This window comes from Achroia grisella, unplaced genomic scaffold (assembly GCF_030625045.1).
Source record: "Achroia grisella isolate CSIRO2021 unplaced genomic scaffold, CSIRO_AGI_Agris_v1 utg779, whole genome shotgun sequence".
Taxonomy (NCBI): domain Eukaryota; kingdom Metazoa; phylum Arthropoda; class Insecta; order Lepidoptera; family Pyralidae; genus Achroia; species Achroia grisella.
This window is the reverse complement of record NW_026713019.1, coordinates 3,309,747-3,331,248: the sequence shown is the minus strand read 5'-3', so window position 1 is coordinate 3,331,248 and position 21,502 is coordinate 3,309,747. Positions and strand designations below refer to the sequence as shown.

General features: G+C 32.2%; 1 protein-coding gene across 2 annotated transcripts in view; it reads left to right on the top strand.

Moving 5' to 3' along the window:
- LOC131850725 (Ca(2+)/calmodulin-responsive adenylate cyclase) overlaps positions 1-21,502 on the top strand; it is a 95,148-nt gene that overhangs the window by 17,083 nt on the left and 56,563 nt on the right. Inside the window, exons 2-3 of one of the 2 annotated variants that reach the window (XM_059201066.1) lie at positions 11,326-11,602; positions 13,279-13,611. In XM_059201066.1, coding sequence (XP_059057049.1) covers positions 11,387-11,602; positions 13,279-13,611 — 549 coding nt within the window. In that variant the 5' untranslated portion in view covers positions 11,326-11,386. Of the gene's footprint in view, positions 1-11,325; positions 11,603-13,278; positions 13,612-21,502 lie in introns of those variants that run through there. The other variant, XM_059201067.1, reaches the window with a different exon arrangement.

Below are 21,502 nucleotides of genomic sequence, written 5' to 3'. Positions count from 1 at the left end.
GGGAAGAATTCCCTGTCGATGGTAAAAGATAGCCATTGGCATCATGTCGAACAATTCATTAGTACATAGTCCGTTGTATATTGTATATTTAAAGATTACATAGGCTGTTTTGACCGGGTTGATCATTTTACTAACGGTATATTTCTTATATAGTTATGTAGTTGGTATTTTCCTTCTATAGTTCTTAGCGATGACTCATCTCACAGTAGAAATTATTTCTTGTTAATATTATAGGTAGCTACTAGGTATGTATTTGAATAATAATAATTATTAAGTACAGATAATCTGAGTATTATCTATGAACGTGTTGTTGACAGCAATTGACAGGTCGACACTTAGTACATATTCATCTGGCAGTTACGACCAGTTTTATTTTAATTAGATCCGGTATGGGTGGTATAATTTAAATAACAATTGACTTAATTAACTATATCTATCACCAAAGCTACTTGCTTATTTTATTCTATAACTCGACTGTCAAAGAAATGAGTCATGTTTATGGGGTGAATCTATGTTTCATTAATACCCTTTCATTAAAATATAATCCTTTTTATTTAAATTTAATTTGCAGTTTATAAAATTGAATACAAACAAGGAAGAGCAATACTAAACACCCCCAGTGCACCCTTAAATCACCTATTCACTTAAGTAGTTGTTGATTTGTGTATTCTCTGTAAATTGCATGTTGTCAGGAATAGTCGCCCTTGGCCGCGGCCGCGGTCATTTCCGTAACATTTTGACTTAGGGCCAAACACAACTGAGCGTAACACGCTACCGTGACGCGACAAGAACCACCCGCGTCTGTCACGGCAAGATATTTGCGCTAGAATTAGTCATTCTTTAAATACAATATGACTTTATGGTATTTTGAATATCTCTATATATAGTATAAAATGAAATCGCTCCGCTCTCTGTTCGCTTAGATATTTTAGACTACGCAACGGATTTTAATGCAGTATTCAACAATAGATGGAGTAATTCAAGAGGAAGGTTTATATGTATACTACATGAGTGAAACCAGGCGGGTAGCTAGTTAAATATAAATTGTAATTATACTAATAACTAAATATTTTACCGAGGTTTAATTTTATACAAAGTCGTCTTCATGGGTACTCCAACCTATCTCAGCTGCCAAACATATAACATATACAAAAATTACTAGGAATGTCTCCAGTCTGCGTAGGTCCTTATGTATACTATAAACAAAATGCTCCTAACGACCCTATCTGTGATTGTTGATACGTATTTATATTGCCTATATCTAATGAATACTATTATTATATCAATTACGTCATTTTTATACAACAAAGGTGGTAAACAATCATGCCGCCAATTGATATTGATCGAGACCTGTTATCGTATTAATATGTTCGCCAGCAACATCCGAGGTATCACGTCAACGCTACCGACTCTAAACCCGTCTCTCCGAATCGTTCTCGAAAACCATAAAGTAACCTTAATCAACTTTATAAAAAATAAGTAGGCTCCACTGTACGTGCTGCATGGTTATTTGATGACCAAGACAATTGTTTATAAACTGCTTTTCGCTTTTCTTTTTTTAACAGTTTCATTGAAGATATTGGTGTGATAGGTTTTATTTTTATAATTACTTACGACGCCCTACAACGAAAAGGATTGGTATGTAATCATTGTTACCACTCGGATGTACATCACAAAAAAAAAACTAAAAGAAGAGTAATAATATATACTGACTGAGAAAGAAGAGTGGGTGTTTTTATATGCTTATATAAATAATGATATTGTATTGTGTGGAAAATATAATGTAGCATGCATTTACCGAACTGCAGGCAAACAAGCTATTGTTGAACGAATTTCCCGATAGTGCTCCATTCAGCTATTCATCATTTCCGGGAAGGGGTTCTGTTTGAAGAAATATAAACATCGATGGAATCTCTTATTTTCATATAAATGATTCTGAATAGATATAATTTGGCTGCGCAAATTATATTCAGAAGTTATTTAAATCGATTTACGCGCTTGTTCCACAGACTAAGTATATTTTTGAATGATAAATTATTTTTGTCAACACACCAGTGTTATTACACCGTTGTAAATAGCTGGTTTATTTATTTATATCCGAGGTGAAGATCTATTTTCGCAACTCTCCTGCCACCGTCTTAAGATGACAGATTGTATTTAGAACAAATTTTTAAGTCTCCATGTTTTTTTCAGTATCATTAAAGAATTATAAACATCCTTTCTCATACTAACCAAAATTCTGTATATATATATATATATATTGTAACCTTCGTGTACAACATATCCCATACGAACAGGTTGTTGAATTAATAATATTTATTTTATAAAATATAAAATATATTTAATTTTAATAGTTATAAAATATTAGTGTGAAATGAACATAAATTTTAAAGTAATATTTTTTTATTTCTTTATTTGTTCAATACTTTAATATTATAATTTTTAATACACATGTTGTGAAGTATCGAGCGGAACTAATTGAAATGCGACGAACTTCTGCAATAATCTTTTTTATGTAACTGAAAAAGCAAAGATACTGACTGCTCAACAAATAAGTACAGCTACTGTCGCCTATTACATAATAAAACCAGCATGGACATCATCATGTGAGACCTGCGTGTCTCATGCGTTTTTGTCATGTCTGTACCCTTTAATTACCATGCCTACCCTTCAATTGAAATACAGCTTACCAAGTAATCAATTTAACGGCAGGAATAATACATATTTTTCATTATTCTTGTTTTTGGTTACTCCAAGAAATATTTTGAATTGAAACGAATTACTGTTATGAATTAGCACAAAACTTGTTCTAACTGATCAAACGTGGTATGGTATCCAACATCCAGTACACATTGGGATGATACGATTTGTGTAATTTATATTGTGTATTTCAGTTAGGCTCATTTTTAATTAGTGGAGTGAAGTGGAGGATATTATTTAGTGGAGTAAGAAGGACATGCCATTCGCCTTACGACAACTCTACTGACAGCCTTATGCATTCTTCTCATTCTTCTGGTATACTGGTCTTCTGGAATACCAGAATGCCAGCCAGTAAGCAGAAATGGAGTGTATAGTATTATTACTATTGTATAAATTATGAGACCAACTATTGAAATATTTATAGCAAATGTACGAAACCACATAAGTAATGTTAGACCAGCTGGGCATACATGCATCTGAGTGTAGTCATCTGCTCTTCATGACCGTGTAACAAATGCTTACTGATGCAGAATGAAAACTTGCCCACTCACAGAAGTTGTAGTGTCACGATTGTGGTTCTGACAAAGACAACAATTTTACATCAGGGTGAACTATATATAATAAGAATAGCAGCAATAACTACCTAGACCCACCCATTCGATTGTTAATTAATCATACTTTGAGAGTCTCACAGTGACTTGTAGATCGCATGTTAAGAGCTCCATGGGGTTAGAAAACCCCTGGTCGATGGACGGGGTTTGCACGCACATATGTCAAAGACTAAAACAAAATATCCTAGACAGCTTACAAATGACAAATGATTAATTTTTAAAATACATGCAAAAGATAATGCTTGAATCAGTCTATTGTGACTTTAGTCCATAGTGCGGCTCCTCGGCACTGATGAATTTGTAAGTGCAATTAAAAAAAAAAAGGAAGCGTAGTTTTAGTTTTTGTTTTATTTATTACATAACATGTCAGTATTTTAATGTCCTCAGAATTTAGTACTGAGTATCTCAATTTGGTTCAAAATATTACTATATCGATAGATGGTCTTCGGCAGACTGGCAGACATAAAATATATTATAGTTCTGTAATGAATGTCACAGACAAATATTCATTATCATAGAGGCATAAAAGTATTAGGTAATTGCAATTGTTTTAATAAAATAATAAAGGAAAAACGAAATTATTATGAATTGTTGAAAATTGTAAAAGCTATCATTGTGTTAGAATGGTTGGACGAGATCTCTTTAAGAGATAAGCCCACCCTTGCCCAATTCTCGTGTCGTGTTCAAGTTTCGTTTTTATGCTCCTCCGAATAGCATGAACAATTTTGATTAAATTTTATATGTATATTCAATAGGACTGAGAATAGGTTTATAACTAATATTTATTTATATATTTGTGTTAAGGGTGGCTCACCCCAATTTTTTTTTTTTTATTATTTATTATGTAGCATTAAAAATACATACAACCCTAACAGCTAGTATATATACTACTAGCTGTCCCGGCAAACGTTGTTTTGCCTTAAAATAAAGAAAAATAAAAATCTGGGGTGGACTACCTCTAACATTTAGGGGGATGAAAAATAGATATTGGCCGATTCTCAGACCTACTCAATACGCTTACAAAATTTCATGAGAATCGGTCAAGCCGTTTCGGAGGAGTATGAGAACGAAAACTGTGACACGAGAATTTTATATATATGATATTACTACGTACCTTGTATCGTACTACATATCGTTGTTTAATCGTTGTCATCATCGTTGAATTAAAGAGAGTCCCATACCAAAAAAAAAATCATACTATTTTTTTCTATAAAATGGCTATCTACCCTATATATATATACTTTTTTATATGATTTAATTATGATGTAATTACATTAGTCACTAGAGGCAATGAGGCGCATAATGTTTGTTTTCTGTCTTCGCATATAATTATACGGTAGATTACACATTGCGGTAATGTTATTCATCTGAGATCACCTCGTCTATATAACGTCATTGTGTAACTTTTTAACTAGTATTTTATTGTTACTTATCTAAATTATTTACTCAATAGCTGTGCCCGTGACTTCGTCCGTGTAGAATAACGACTTGAATAGCATTTTTAATTATTTAGGCTAATTATGATAAGCTAATGAAAAATTATCATCGTTCTGGCTTCAAAAAGGACTAATTTCTGTACAAACTTTCATCTCCTACTTTATTTAAGACCCAGAGGGTACATTTTTACAAACTTTGAATGTCATATTTATTTATATCTATTATACATCCTAAAAAAAGTTTCCATCTTCTAGCTTTAAAAATTACGATACTTCCATACAACCATTCATCTCCTCTTTCAATCCCTTTTTTCGCATTAAATAGTGGCCTATGATCTTTCTCAGGGTCTAGACTATCAGTCTACCAAATTTCATTTAAATGGTATAACTACTAATCAATCGTAGTTTTCGCAGGAAACCAGAAGCATAATGGCAACTGTTTAAGTAATTATAAACATTGATTAGAAATTTATTTAAGCTATTTACATATAAAACGAGTTTTTGGTTTATGTTTGTCATCAGAATAATAGTGTTATTGAGGAAATATTCTTGATATTGTCAGATAGCGATGATTTAATATGACATCACAGTCAACGGTTATTCATTCTTACTTTAAAAATATGTTTAGTTATAAATCTAGAATGAAATGCTTTCGATCATATAGTTTGAATAAGATTGCCAACTTACGGTACATACATATACATATGAAGAATATGTAAATGAATATAATCTTTATTATGTCAGCACGCTTCTTATATCTAAATTTCAATTAATATTCAAATCGTTCTAGACATCTCACTACTAAACTTTCTGCGCTTTTAGACTGATATATTGTTAAATTATCTATAAGTAATTGACAAGTAATTATGGTCGATTAAAAAAAATTTATTGTCAATCTATTGAAAGGTTTATAGCTATTGAAAGATTTAAGACCACAGTTAGTTACACTAACTGTAGACTTAAATTACTCATGCGTTAAAACATTTTCAGCTTATATTAATGTCATTAGTAAGTTTATGTAAGTAGACAAGTATTTTATCTAGAACTCTAGATACAAGATTTGTATTATTTGATTTATTGCCAAAGTAGGCGTGTGATTCCCATTGAACATTGTGGTTATATTGGTATAACTTTTGGATGAAACATGTTGTTTGCTCAATACTAGTGGCAAAGTAGCCTTTAAATGTCGAATAACTGTGATGAATCCGACGTTTGTATACCTTTGTAATTATACCTAACTACTGCAATATACCCATGTAATAATTATATAATAACGCTGGACAGTTTACACAACGGTATCTAGTCCCAAGCTAAGCAGAGTTTGTGTGATGGTGGCTATTGTAGATAATAGATAAGTACGTTATACCTACATAGAAAACACCCAGTGCAATACTAGTAGTAATATAAACAATTATACTCATGAATTTATTGCTCTCACGAACGTTTCCATCGTGCAAGGATTCGAACCCGTGAGCATTGGGATGAATCCGCTGGATCACGGGGCCGGGTTTACCCATCACAGTGTATAGCAAATTAATATGGATTTTTTTTAGCCTGTATTAACTATATGTATTTCTATTATAAGTCTATAATAGTCCAGATGATGCATAAATGCCTTAAATGTCTACTAGTTTTAATGGAATTTGCATGACAAAAAAATATGTGTTAGATTAGAATAGAATTTTATTTCTGGTTCTCAATAAAATCAAATTGAGTCGTAAATCATACTAATTGTCATTGTAAATGTCCACTATCTTGTCTCATTTATATTAGGAATTGTTAGTCAATTTTCGGGACAATACACAATTATTATCCATAATAAAATAACGGGGATAAAACTAAACATATCATATTATACAGATGAACATAACGTGCGTGTATAATTTATTATTGTAAGGCTAACGTTCGGAATTAGTCATGATTCAACAATATTAAGTTATGTGTGGATATATATAGATACAGTAGTTCGGAGGTAGCTCTCCACATATACAATTAATACTTACCATACCTATCCAAACAATTCGTATTTTCTTTTAATAGATATAATATATAAATATTAATAGGTATAATATTAGTGATTATTTTTTTATTCATAATCCTGTATAATATAGATGTATAGTTAGATAGAGTCGTCCGAAGTAAAAAAGGAGTAGTATTCTGAGACTGTTCCGTACCGTAACGAACGTATAGTATGAATGTTACATACATTATAAAGTTTCAGGGCCGACGTTACTATTCGCTAGCTTAATTTTAATCTGCTCTGTTACTTATCTAAGATTATAGAGAATATTTATTATGGGTTTAACTAAAATATGGAACAAATTAGGACATAATTTATATCATTATTAGCCGAGTAGTTCATTTCATCTGTTAGATCTATACTGACTAATGTGAACAGATGAAATACTTTACGCGTGTTACTTCAGCTATTGCAAAATACAATTATAAAGTAGGTATCGATTGTAAAAAACGGTTTGCAATTGACTGAAATTCATAGGAGCACCGCGTCGCGACGTTGAATGGTGAAGGCATGACGGCGTCGTCACTGGGCGTTTGTTGCCGCGGTCAGTCTGCCGCGGTGCCTGCAGGGTTTATTGACCCGGCGACCGTGACACCCTCCCCCACTCTCCTCTCGGTTCGCGACTCTGCCGTAACTTATTTGTTAGCAATTCCGTTCCTCTTATAGAGGATTACCCGCCATGCTATTGTAGTCACAAGATGAGACTGGGAATAACCATGCTATAATAAAAATAAACGAACTTTCAACTATATTTTATTTAAGTTTGTTTATTTTATTGTTTAGAGAGTGGTTATGAATCATTCTTGATAAATAAGTAATAAATAACTCAATATAATGCCCAAACTTAATATTTAGTGTACATAATGAAAATTCCGTTGAAAGCGTAGGTATAATGTTAATTTCAGTTTTAAATCGCTGTGCAGTGAATGTACGAACATTACAATAAAAATGGAGATATTTAACGATCGTCTGCGTCTCGTTTTATCTTCAATTTGGTTGTAGAAACGGCGAATTGTTTATTTTACAACCTGTTAAATTGGAATATGCTTCGTTGATTCATTCCTATATGTGTCAATGGTAATCTCAAGGACAAGTCATGGTCAAAACGTACATGGTTAAGTAACAATAAACTTCGAATTTAGTAGTGAAGTGTAATTTGTAACACATATCTATTTTTTATAACTCATAAAAAACTTAGTAAGTTTATAAATGTAAACCGAGTGTTTTGTTACTTAAGAGTCCGTAAAAACCATATGCTTATAAATACTGCGGTTTTCCAGAACAAATATTTGATGATGTTTGTATTTATATCAATAATTATTATAAAGTAAAGATTATACTTAGTAATATTTGATTTTTGTAAGTCCATCAATAACGGTTTTTTCCTTATTGATTCTTCTTTTTCATTCTCGGCTATGCCTGTTGTGGGGCGGTTTTCCTAATCTTGAGGCGCCTTGTATTTCGCATTTTCGTATTATCGGCATTTGATAGGCCCAACTCCTCATGTCCCTATGGAAATTAGTCAGCTAGGTAGTGGTCTGCTTCATCGACTTTTCATTATAACCATGGAAAGGCAGTTCTTTAATACATAGTTTTCGGGTCTTCAAAATACAAAATTAGACACTCACAAAAAAAAAATCATTGAAGCCTGCCTTTTTAAATTGGGTGTTACCACTGTGATATTATAATTAGTTTATGTATATAATGAAAATAGAATACGTAACGTAAATCGTTAAGCAAACATTTTTATTGAACGAAGATAGCTATCGTAGTGTAGATTTGCGGCCGCACAGGGAATCGAAAAATCCGTTTGTGGATACACGAGTACCGACTTCGACTGTTCAGAGTTAGAAGGTAATTGTTTGTTTCTTAAATAGCAGTCATATTGGTAACCAAATATGTAATATATTAAATAAATTTTTATTGTACTTGTTGTTCTTCGTTCCGTATATGCTTAAAAGCAGTGAAGTGCTTGTCGGACTACGTGAGAGTAAAATTTTGTTACATACATACTATCTATATTTTTACCTACTATATGTACATTTTCATTGTAGAGAGTACTCACTTTTCAAGCCAAATCCTATATAATATACAAGATGCCTTTTGCCGGTAAGACTCATTTATCAAACTCCTATACAAATATCATACACTATTTTATCTATTTTTACCTACCGTTAAAACAAAAGTATTCTGTGAGACCAATTATATAGAATCTAAAAATAAAATTGACAAAACTTCCTTTAGCGAATAAAAATAGCGGAAATCAATTAATCAGTATTGAGAAAGACATAGCTTTTATATTTTAATTTTAGGTGCCTTTGTAACTAAAATAAAAATACCAGCTGAATGTAACGTATACTTGCTTAGGTTTTTCTTTCTTCAGCTTAAAAGCACTCGCATGTCTGTCTGAGGTTTGTTTGAATTCTAAAAGTTGTTTTCGTGTACTTCCCCTTCTTGGGAGTCTGATTTCTCTCCCTCCTGCCTTTGGGCTATACTGCCATATTCCAACCTTGTTATAAATCCCTAGAATGAATGCAATTCTATTCCACAGTCTCCTACATGAATCTAGTATCTGTGAATCTTTGTAAGAAATGTAATTTCGCTTACAGAAATATGGGAGTGTTTTTATTTAGTTATTTAAAGTCATATCAATGAGATGAGTGTTTTTTATAGATCCTGATTAAAAATAGGTATTGTAAAACTCACAATTTGTTTGTATAGATGGTTTATCTGTTATAATGAAAACTATAAATATTCCATCATAAAGGTTATTAATTTTACTATACTATTAAAAGCAAATTAGGTTGAGTTAGAAGTTATTGAACTGACGTTTTGTGTACACTGCTATTATAAATAACTCAAATCTATTCTGAACCTAAATATCGTGATATTTTGTTCAATAATAATCATTTAGAATAATTGGAGTTGTCACTATATTCGAGTAGTTATTCTCGTGAACGAAATAAATACAAATAGTTATTGTTCTCTAGCCGTTTCTCCTTGCTTTGTCCGTACAGACCTCGATGGATTTGTGATGATCAATTATTCAGTATGAACTTCCAATTAACAAAGATTCCGATAAAACATTTACCGTTTTAATCTTGAAGCTAAATCGGTTCGATCTTCTGTATGTACACACTTTAACTTAGAAATGTACAGTAATAATAAAATTATTTAAAAGAGCAACACGCAAGTTTCTTGCTCATTCTTCTTGTGATGAGACAGCTTTCCGAATGAGCGGTAGATTAAAAAATGTAATGACTATTCAAAAGTGCTTCAATGTAAGTTTATTTGAGTAATAGTTCTTCTACAGAATTTGAATAAACTAAACGACATTGTAGTTAATTTAGAAATAAGCTGGGCTATTTTTTCAAGAGTAAGAAAAAAAAAACTAAATGTCTCAAATTAGCAATCAGAATACATGGTAGTAATTCGTTTTTTTTTGTGTTTGGCACATTCACATAGGTTTAATTTTTTATGTAAATGGCAAGTAATCTAACGTACGTGGTACTTAATTAAATGTGGTAATCCTCGTCTGTAGATAGATGCATAGCATGTAAGTGGTGGCGTTGCCTGTCCAGAGTTGTAAAATATCATGCCCCAGTACCTTGTAACTACCTTGCGATATCTCAGCCCTTAAACCGAAACAGGCAATAAAATACAGCTTATAAAGCAATCTTAGCAGTAAGTAGTAAAGTATAAAGTATAAAACCTCCTTCGGAATTTTTAATCTTCAAGTATAATTAAGTATCAGTATTAGTATGTAATATTATGTTATCTGTGGTATTAGTTTATTAACAGTTACATTCATTCAAACAGCGTTAAGCAGAGAAATAGTAATAGGCAATATGTCACTTGAGTGTTAGTTTACTGTATCACAATATATAAAATTTATTGCAGTCCGATTACGGAATGTTAATTAACTAATCAATAGATTAAAATGATGGTAATTATCGCGATAAAGAGAAAGGACGCTATTTAATAAAAAAGCATAAGATAAAGTGAGAAGCATTTGATATTTAAAAACAAGAAACATTTTGCGAGATTATAGTATCAGACAAGAATACCGCCCATTTGATAAAAACACCTTGTTAAATAAACTGCTTTGTGACCGAAACAGAGGAGACAAAGGATTATACCACAATTTAAACGGTTCTGTAGGATATTTTTCTGCTAAATTGAGAAGTATTTTTTTTTTATTTCTTATTAAATTTACACAATTATTATCAACAAGCGTTTTTGTAATCTTTGTGGTAACTTTAGTTTATTTTAGGGTTGAATCTTATAGAATAGAAAATTCCTTTTTTTAATAATTATCAATCTATCAATCAATTTTGAAAATTCATCAAACAATTATTTTTAATCTACCGCTTATTTGGAAAGCTGTCTCATCACAAGAAGAATGAGAAAATAAAAAAATAATTGTTGAAACTTTACATATTTAAGTCTAAACATGTGAATATAAACTACCAACTAGCACTAATTTATTAGGGTCAAATTAAATAAGTCGCAGTGATTATTATGGAACATAATCTTATTTTATATGTTTTCTTTGTAGATGAGGCGGCGCGGGCGTATCATAGTGCGTTCGGCAGCGAGGTGAGACGGTGGCGGGCGGTATGGACCATGCGGTGAAAGCGATGTCGGCGCGCGGGCCGCTCGCGAGGCTGATGGCGCGGCGCCGCTTTGAGTCCGCGGAGCTTGAAGAGCTGTACGCGCGGTATGCTTGCAAGCTGCAACGCACCTCCGTTGGATCTGCTCTTGCGCTGTGGGCCGCCCTAGCTGCAGCGCTCGCCGCCGTCGACGCCACGCGTGGATGGCGTAGGGCACCCCAGGTAAATACTACCAACTAGTCGGTTTCAATGGCACATTTTGTTCCTATTCCTAATACAAATAATTTTTAGGTGGAAATCCAGGTTTTATATTAGGTACTTATGATTCTAAAATAAAATAATAACTGACTAGTGGTAAACGTTAATAAATAGTTGTCATTTCAGCGAGTTTAATTATTTGTTGTAGAAAATTTCTTAGTAGAACGTTTTGTATGGAGAACAGATGAAACGGCAATTTTCAGAAATGACGTCGCTGCCTGAATTCGATTAACTTTCTACTCAAATCACTCTATCTATATATAAACTGATAGAAATACATAAATACATTTTTTTAAAAGGAATCGAACGCGCAACCAACGGAAGTAAAGTAGTGTTTACCACACTATCAGCGATGCCTTCAATGACAGTTACAGTCATTATTTTAGGAAGCCGATGTACAATACTTGAACTTTGTTTAAGTTTTACGTAATTAGACTTTCACTGGATTCACCCTCTCGAATACAATTACCCATCAGTTAATTAAAATGCTCGGGGTGTAGCCTTTTTTTGTAATTAATTTAAAATAAAACTCATCATGTTTCATTATTTACCTTTTCTTTATAATGAAACATCGTGGTGAACTTTATATTTTATATTAATTAAAAAGAATGTAGTCCTTACGTTTTCCTCTTAGATTTCTAACGGTTGTTACTTCGCTGTCATGACTAGGTAGCTACTGTTTTTATACAATACGTCCATCTTTTCTTTGTTTACTTCTAGACAGTTCGGTGGCTGCTACAATCTGAAGCATACAATAAAAATAACACTGAGTGATTGATATTTTATTATTTTTGTTTTCGTACAAAGTACAACGTTTTGCAACGTACTTACAAATCATAGGATTTAAACCTTAACTACGGCGAAAAAAAATACCAATAATTGAAGTAGATGTTTAATATGATTAATTTCAATACTATGTCAATAATTGTGAATACTTTCTGCCTACTTCATATTCCTGCCCAGTCATATGAGCACACAATTGATAGAGCGAGATGTATTCGCTGAATATTTTATTTCTGATTTTGTACTGTCGTTTGCTTTATTATTTATTGCCAGTAGTTATTTGCGGACTTAAATATAGGTCAACAATCAATCAATCAATCAATACCTATAATTTGCGCGGCCAATTGTCATTACCCGGACACACAAGTTTCTCAAACAATGCTGGTTATATTGATAACTTTGTTTCAATAAAATATACATAAAATCTTTTACAATAGTTATTTAGTTGAAATAAGCACTTTAATTATTATTGATGAAGTGCTATTTATGGGTAATATTAATTTATTAATTTACATTCCGTAACGTTATAATAAATGTTCACATAAATGACAAATAAATTAATTGTGTTATTGCTAATTTAATAAGTCACTATACTGACACGACATCGCATTATGCTACATGAGCGTCACAATATTTTTTGTTCTATCAATATATCTATAAATGATAGTATACCATTCACCATCCAGAATATGGCATCGTAGTTAATATAATTGTCACAAGTAGGTTTGAGTGTTATACTTTTTCTAATGTGAAGAAGCGGTTGTTGGGCAATAAACGCGTTCCGTGCAAGTGTTGTTAATTATTACACACCTCATTAGTTACTTTAAAGTGTAAAATGGTAATAACTTCTTATCCAGGTGGGTGTACTGAGCGCGCACGCGTTACTATGCGGCGGCCTGGCGTGGTGGTGCGGGCGCGCCGGTGGCGTAGCCCCCGAGCGACGGTTACCGCGCGCCTGCTGGCTCGCGCTGGCGGGCGGCGGCACCGCGCTAGCCGCCACGCTGCCGGCCTGGTCCCCCGGCGCAGCCGCGGAGGGTGCCGCTCACGTTGTCTGGGCGGTGTTCGCCGCCTACGCTCTGCTACCGGTCGGCGCCCCCGTCGCAGCCGCTTTTGGCATCTTTCTGCCTATCGCTCACACTATAGCGGCGGCGCTCGTTGCTCATCGCTTTCCATACCATGTCTGGCAACAGGTCAGTGCACAGATTTATTATTTGATCTGAAAAACAAAAAGAACATTATCTTAGACATACATACGTAGTATATACATAGTATAAAACAAAGTCGTCGCCGCTGTCGGTTATATCTTTTCTTCCTCATTTAGTCTTTACTGCAAATAATCTCCCACTATCATCCTCTATCATTCTAGTAGTACAGTGTACTAGAATGTTCATAGAGTTGAAAAGTCGTAGTATAAAACCAATATTTTTCAACGCCTTTTACAACAAATGTCTCTAAGCTGACTTTCATATTTTTTTTACAATAGAAACATGTTGAAACTATGATAGATCTGACAAAGTACTTATACCCTAAATGTTTGGGGCTATAACGTTAAAGTTTTGAATATAATAATACTAGCTACTCTCCCCGGCTTCGCCTGGGTGTACACTGCCTTATATGTATAAACCTTCCTCTAGAATCTCTCTATCTATTAAAAAAATCGTTTTAAAATCCGTTACGTAGTTTTAAAACTTTAAGCATACATAGAGACAGACAGCGACAGTGATTTTGTTTTATACTATGTAATGGTAATAGATTTATTTTACGACATACGTAGACACAAATTTACAAAGAAACGATATCTTGAAATTCCATAGCAGTGCCGGGTTTGCGGTTACCCAAACCACGAATCAGCTAGTTATTTATATAAGTATGTACATATATGACTAATCCCATATAATTTTATATATATATATATATATATATATTAATACCCGACACAAAACAGATTGAATTTACAACCCTTTATACCTGACTTACCTTAACCAAAATAAATCCTATATGGCTATAAAAAAATAATGTACCATTAGTATTTAAAAAAATAAACTAATAACTTTTATTCCAAATAAAAAAAAACTTTGTCGGAATGCTATTATTCTCTAAAATAATATTTTGACGAATGAATGAAATAGCAATACGTAATGTAAATTAGCAAATCATATTGTAAATTGTAAATATGAAGTAATTGTTATTTTAATTTTAGTAATTTTGTTTTGTATATTGTGGTTGCCATGTTTGCAAGAAGAACATTCTAAATGTTTTATTTAAATATCTATTTTATTTACATCTTGGTGTGAATGATTGATGCGGTTTTAAATGACATATTTTAATATGTATAACATCACACCTACTCGTTTATTTATTACTCAAACATCAATAGTCTGAATAGTAATAAAAGATACTGTACACATAAGCTTATATTATTTAGGAGTTTCGTTATGATGTATACTGCCAAGTCCACCAGAGAAACAATATATTATTACTTTCCTTTGTAATATGTGTAAGCAGGTCTGTCCTCAATTTTATATCAAGTAAACGCGATAAACACACATGTCTGAGTTGTAAATCCCAAGTTTTTGTAGTTTATGATCACCATAATTATTTTATGCTGTCGTTATGTAGCTATTAGTATTCCTATTAACGATACTTATCAAAATCTGTCAAGCCATTTTGGCTAATCGCCAGAGATCTGGATATGCACATACTTGTACCTACGTATTATTTGTTTGTATAAATAATTCACTCTTTGCTTCAACGGTTGTGTAAATATTGTATTGTTGAAAGGTGTTGGGGTGGCTGCAATATCAACGAGCATTATAAGATATAGAAATACCCAGCCAGTATGATTTTCTTCTGATTTCTGAATACATAAACGCCAGATAGTTTTGAGCAGTTTTCTTCAACAGTATGCTTCATTAAATCAATAAAGTGTAAATGAAACAACAAACATGTAGGAATATTAACTTCATTACCTGTTTTACCGATTTTTCAGTCTTTACTTAGAACTTAATTTTAGAATAAATTATAAATTGACCATTTTGTAACTAATTTTTACAAAGTTTGCTATCTTTATTTACTCAGACAGTAACTGTTAAATATTTTACAAAATCTCCGTATTTTTACTTACATTTGCCTCAGCATAATATATAAATATTTATAAGGATAATATAACTATTTTCTTTTCTCGTAATCTATTCCTATCACTTCATGTCAGATCATATCATATCATATCATATTCTTGGATATTTGGCAACGACCTTTGAACAAAACGAGGGTAAACCTATACTTTTGTCACATGACGGCCTCATTATTTCATTGTATAGGCAATGAAAACCACATTCATTAAGGCAACATCTGGTCTATATAAATAGAACAGTTCCAGCGAGATTAATTAGTTTCACAACTATAACAATAATGTATACGATGTGTCTTGCATAATAGGTCGGTAAATACGTTATTACAGGAGTTGATTTCAAATAATTTTATACCTACATGCTGTATATATATACATATTTAATACTAGATGTTACTGGCGACCTTGGTCCGCATGGAGTTTAATATTTTTTTAATTGATACAAATTATAGATACAGTTTACAAATAAATATTATCACATTGCTTCGTGACAGGGATGAAAATGTTCGTTTACAAATTATGTACATATTTGCAATGATAATAATATATGATAAACCATTTAATATATATAAAGTAACAATAGTGTAACTTCTATCTTTTTGCAGTCAGTAAAGGTACTGTCTTTCATCTACTGACTTATATGAGAGTCTTTCAGTATCACTATATTTCAAGTGAGAAAGTCCGTCACGGTCCACTTCTCTAATGCATACTATCGACCCGCACTCATTTAGCCTTGCTACGATTTATATTTACTACTTATTGACAGCTAAAGTACGAGATACAGAATAAGAAATGTATCGAGTTTGTCATTATCAAATAAGAAATGAGGATATATATTTCTCATGCCGTATCTTAGACTATAACAGATTATTACTCTATTGTAAATAGAATAGAGTATTATTACGGAAATATTTAATATTTTTACTCTGCCTACAGAGATAACGAAATATCCGCAAATATAAAGGAATAGAACGAAACAACAAATTTGTAGGACACAGGACCCTCAAGTGTCCTCTACAGATCAAACAACGTTGTCAAAGGTTAAGAATCTTGAAGATTATTGGGACAATATCTATGACTAATACTCTTATAAAATTAAGTCCTTATATATCGGCTTCAATTTTGTCGTGTATTTATTTTGAATTACTAAAATAATGTCCATGTATGTAATAGGTTTTATGTTACGACTTTATTAATATAGATTATTAAAATACTTTTTAACACTTATTACTTTTCGTACGAATAAAAAAAAATGGATTACCTAGCAAATTAAATTTTATTTAAAGGTGCACTTAAATAAAATATAGTTATAAATTATAGCATGGTATAACTCCACTTTACTATATCTAAAAGGTAAATTGTATCATTTACATATTATATTTAGATTCCGTTAGAATAATGGAAAACTCAAACACGTTGTTTGCGGCTTCCTTCGCGCGATATTTTTGTAACCACATGTCAAATACTTGAAGTGGATAGACAGACTCATTTTACATTTATAACATTAGTAAAGAGGATGTGCGTCAATACAGTAGTCAGAGTCAGGTACAAGCATATTCATATTCAACCTGTTTACCGCGAACGAGCGTACCTTTTGTGAGTTGTTTCTTTGATCTTGTATAATGCTTATGTTGCGTTAACAGTGTATTTATTTTAGATTCGGACCTTTTTACCTTTAGGTTGCTTTCAATACCTCGGCGGGCCTCGCCGGTCTAGCTGTTTAGCTCACCACTTTATTTCAATGGTCACGGGTTCTAAATACAAAAATGTACATTACGTAGGTACATAAAAAATGTATTTTCAGTATTTATATTAGTTGTCTAATACCCATAACAAAACTCTGGTTACCTTGGGACTAAATGACATATGAATTTGAATTAATTTATAATATTAAATAAAATCATGAAATACCTTATAAATTGAGTCCTTGTGGTAGTATCTTCGGTATATTGTATATAAAAAAACTAATTTCAACTTGGTAACGTAGGATCACAGATAAGTTATAGTCCTATAAGTCGGGAAGGTCTAAAGTTAGAAAGTAATCTGTTAAGACAAGGCATCAAGTGGTCCCAGCTGAAATCATTTATAAGCTCTCTAGCCCTGGTGTTGGAAAGGAATTATGTATATAGAAAACTTTTTATCTCAATTTACGCCAGCCCAGTTGTTTTGCTGGAATAAATTATTTTTATGAATTATTTAAATAAAATAAATCGTCGTTCTATTATATTTCATATGTTTTTAAAGTAAGAAATTATGCTATATTTATAAAATAATATTTAATGATTATTTTGGAATGTATATTGCATATTCTTTATTGCTTGTATTACCTAGTAAATGTTTGTACGCTGGAAATAATCGAACATGATAAAACGTATTTTTATATAATTACTATCAATTTGTAAAAATGACAAAGTATATGGTTAACATATGTTTTTTTTATTATTATATATTATATAGCAGATGCATTTCGTTGTCCGAACATCACAATAAAAGAAAGCTTGGAAATTACCTCCATGCTTGAGTATTGTGCGAAATAAATATTGTTAAACAGGTTGGTAGTTTTCTCCAAGCAAACTGAAGGTGGCATTGAACAATACAACCTAATTGCATACTAAATTAATAAATGAATCAGTTTGAGTGGCATACATTACGTTCGTATCGAAGTTACCGGTTCAATTTTGATAACGATTATTTATTGTATTACTAATGGTGTTTAAATGACTGTTAGTAACAAGATATCAAAGAATATATTTTCTACTAGACACAAATAACCTGATAAAAGCAAGTAATGGCTATTTATATACAAATGAATCATTTAAATTTGTCGAGATGGTGATCATAAACGGAGATAATATTTATATTGAGTCAACGGATGTGAACTAAGATATTTCTTTTTCATCATCACAAAAAATAAATATTGAATACAGTAACAAATTAAACACGAATAATTTAAAATTATATTATAATAAGTCGCTTTCAATGTAACATAGAGTAATCTCTGTCGACTTAAGAATTAATCCTCATAATTGACATATGTACGCACAAAAATACTGGTTAATTAAAAACTCTCCACTATATCAAGTCCGTCCATAATACATTTCGCTTATTTTATCTTATAAATGAAAGGACTACTACAGATAGAACGTCACGTTTACTAAGAGATATATCATTAAACTTCACCTGCCCAAGTATTGTCTCTATGTTTATTTACATTCAAATATGTATTGTGATTTATTGACTGTTTACCATTCACGTTGTCGAACAACTACTGCTTTGTTGTTATGCATTTAGACAGATACGATACAATAGTAAGGAGGAGCAGTGCTGATATAAATCTATGAACAACGAGCATACTTTGGGCGTTAAACGTCTGATATGCATACATACATATGCATACATTCCCCTCCTCTCTGGACATCTGAACGGGTCAGACGTGTTTTGTGTTAAAATTAAATAACGTTAAATAATAAAATCACAAAATTAAATTATAAATAATAGGAGTCCATAAGTGCAGTGTACCTCCTATTCGCTGTGAAAAGAAACGTCATCCTAGTGTGAGTGCATCTTATCATGAACTAATCAAATGTAACTATCCTTTTCTAACTTCAGTAATCAGCAACTGAATAATTATATGGTTATTCGCTCATTAGAATTTTTGCACCGGAGCTCATGGCTACTTGGACGGATCCAATTTTTGTATGAAATTGTCGATCGGTGTCCATTTATATTGACCCCTCGGTGTCATTTAGAAATTGAGGTGAATATTTTATATATTCCTGGTACTTTGACTGGCTAAACAGTATTAACATGCCTCTAAAACGAACTCCGCCATTGTCACAGTCGCAGCCCGTAACTACAACGAATGTGCAGGCGTCAACCGTTGAAAATATTTTAGATGGACAAACTACGTCTATACATTCTATGCACCATTGTGCTTCTGAACCAGATTTAAACGTTACACCACTTAACAATGAAACTTACAATACAAATCTTGGTTTAATTCACCGCTTTAAACGCAAACGGAGTGATTGTATGGATGAAAGGATGTCGGAATACATGACCGAGATGAAGGCAATGTTTTCAGAGATTAAGGCTCGCCAGGAGTCACATGATCTTAAAATGGAAAATATATGTATGGTTATGGAAGAGATCAAAACTCAAAATAAATCTATTCAAAATTCAGTTGACTTTTTGTCCGAACAATATGAGTGTATGAAGATTCAAGTAGAAAAATTAGATTCTGAATGCCGTAAAAATCAGTCGTATATTACGTCTCTGGAAGAAAAATTGGATAAGTATGAGAGCAGTAATCGCTCGACTTGCATTGAAATTAAAAATATTCCTCCAGCTAAAGGCGAATCCAAACAAGTACTTTTAAAGAAAGTAATTTCTATTGCACAGAAAATTGATAGTAATATTGAATCATATGAAGTAAAAGATGTCTTTCGTGTAAACACACATGATCCTTCTATTAAAACTGTAATTGTTGACTTCACTAGTGTACTTACTAAAGAAAAGCTGATCCATAAATATAGACAGTATAACAAAGGGCCTAGCAAATTAACCACAGAAAGTTTAAAAATTAATGGTCCCAATAAGCCAATATTTATATCAGAAAATTTATCACAAAAAATGAAAAGACTATTCTACCTTGCCCGTGACTATGCCAAATCAAATGGCTATGCATTTTGCTGGGTGTCAAATGGAAAGATTTTTCTTCGGAAAACTGAAGGTGCACCACTAAATTTCATACGCAATGAACAGGACATAAAGAAATTAACAGATTCTATGTGACTAAATTTGGTTTATTGTTGGTATTTTATTTGTAATCTTTGTAATAGTCATATGTTTATCAACTTTGATTATCATCATCATCTGAGCATAATATGGAATAAATCCTCATCACAAACAGGTTCAAACATATTAATATGTACACTTACACACTTACATGAAACCCACACAAACATTTTATACTTCATATTGCATACATACTATAATATATATCTCAGAAACTTAATATCACATTTTATAATTTACTATATTGTATTATTGTTCTATATGGCAATTAGCAATAATTTATATCAGAATATGGTACACTGGTTTCTAGAAACTCAATTATTTATGCTGTCAAATAACAATATAAAGAGTAACTCTGAATATTTGTACATTTTGTTAAATTCTTATAATTATTAATCCTGGATAACATAAATAATATACAAGTAGCGGAAGAAATTGAGAAGTTGTCTGTTTCGGAATCATTTATTTGCACGGCAGAGAATTGTTATGACTACATTTCTAGTTATGTAGACCATATGAGAATTTTTCACGTCAATATACGAAGCATTGGTGGTAACTTTAATGAGTTATTAGTGCTGCTAAAACGAACAAACGTAAGTTTTGATGTTATTTTGTTGACAGAGTGCTGGCTCAGTAAATGTTCGCTATTACCAGAATTACCGGGTTATGATTCATTTAAATCTAATTTCTCTAATCAAAATGACGGGGTGGTTGCTTATGTTAAGGTTAATTTACCCTGTTCCATCACTAAGCTAGATTTTTGTGAAGCTAACTGTCTTACTTTGAAGTTCGCCAATGATACTGCTATTGTTGCTCTTTACCGTTCACCATCTTACAGAAATATCCATAACTTTATTGATTTTCTGGACGCCACCTTAAGTACACTAAAGTCTTTCAAAACTGTTACAGTTGTGGGCGATGTAAATATCAATATATTACCTGACTGTCAAAGTCAGGAGTGTGATCTTTATCTAAACATGTCTGCATCTCATGGTTTACTTCCAAGTCATCAGTTTCCAACGCGTAATGGTAATTGCTTGGATCATATTCTATTAAAAACTAATTTTTCAGCTACTACTTTAGTGCTTGACTCTCTGATAACTGACCATACACCACTGATTCTTTGCTGTAGTACCAAACCAACGATCCGGAAA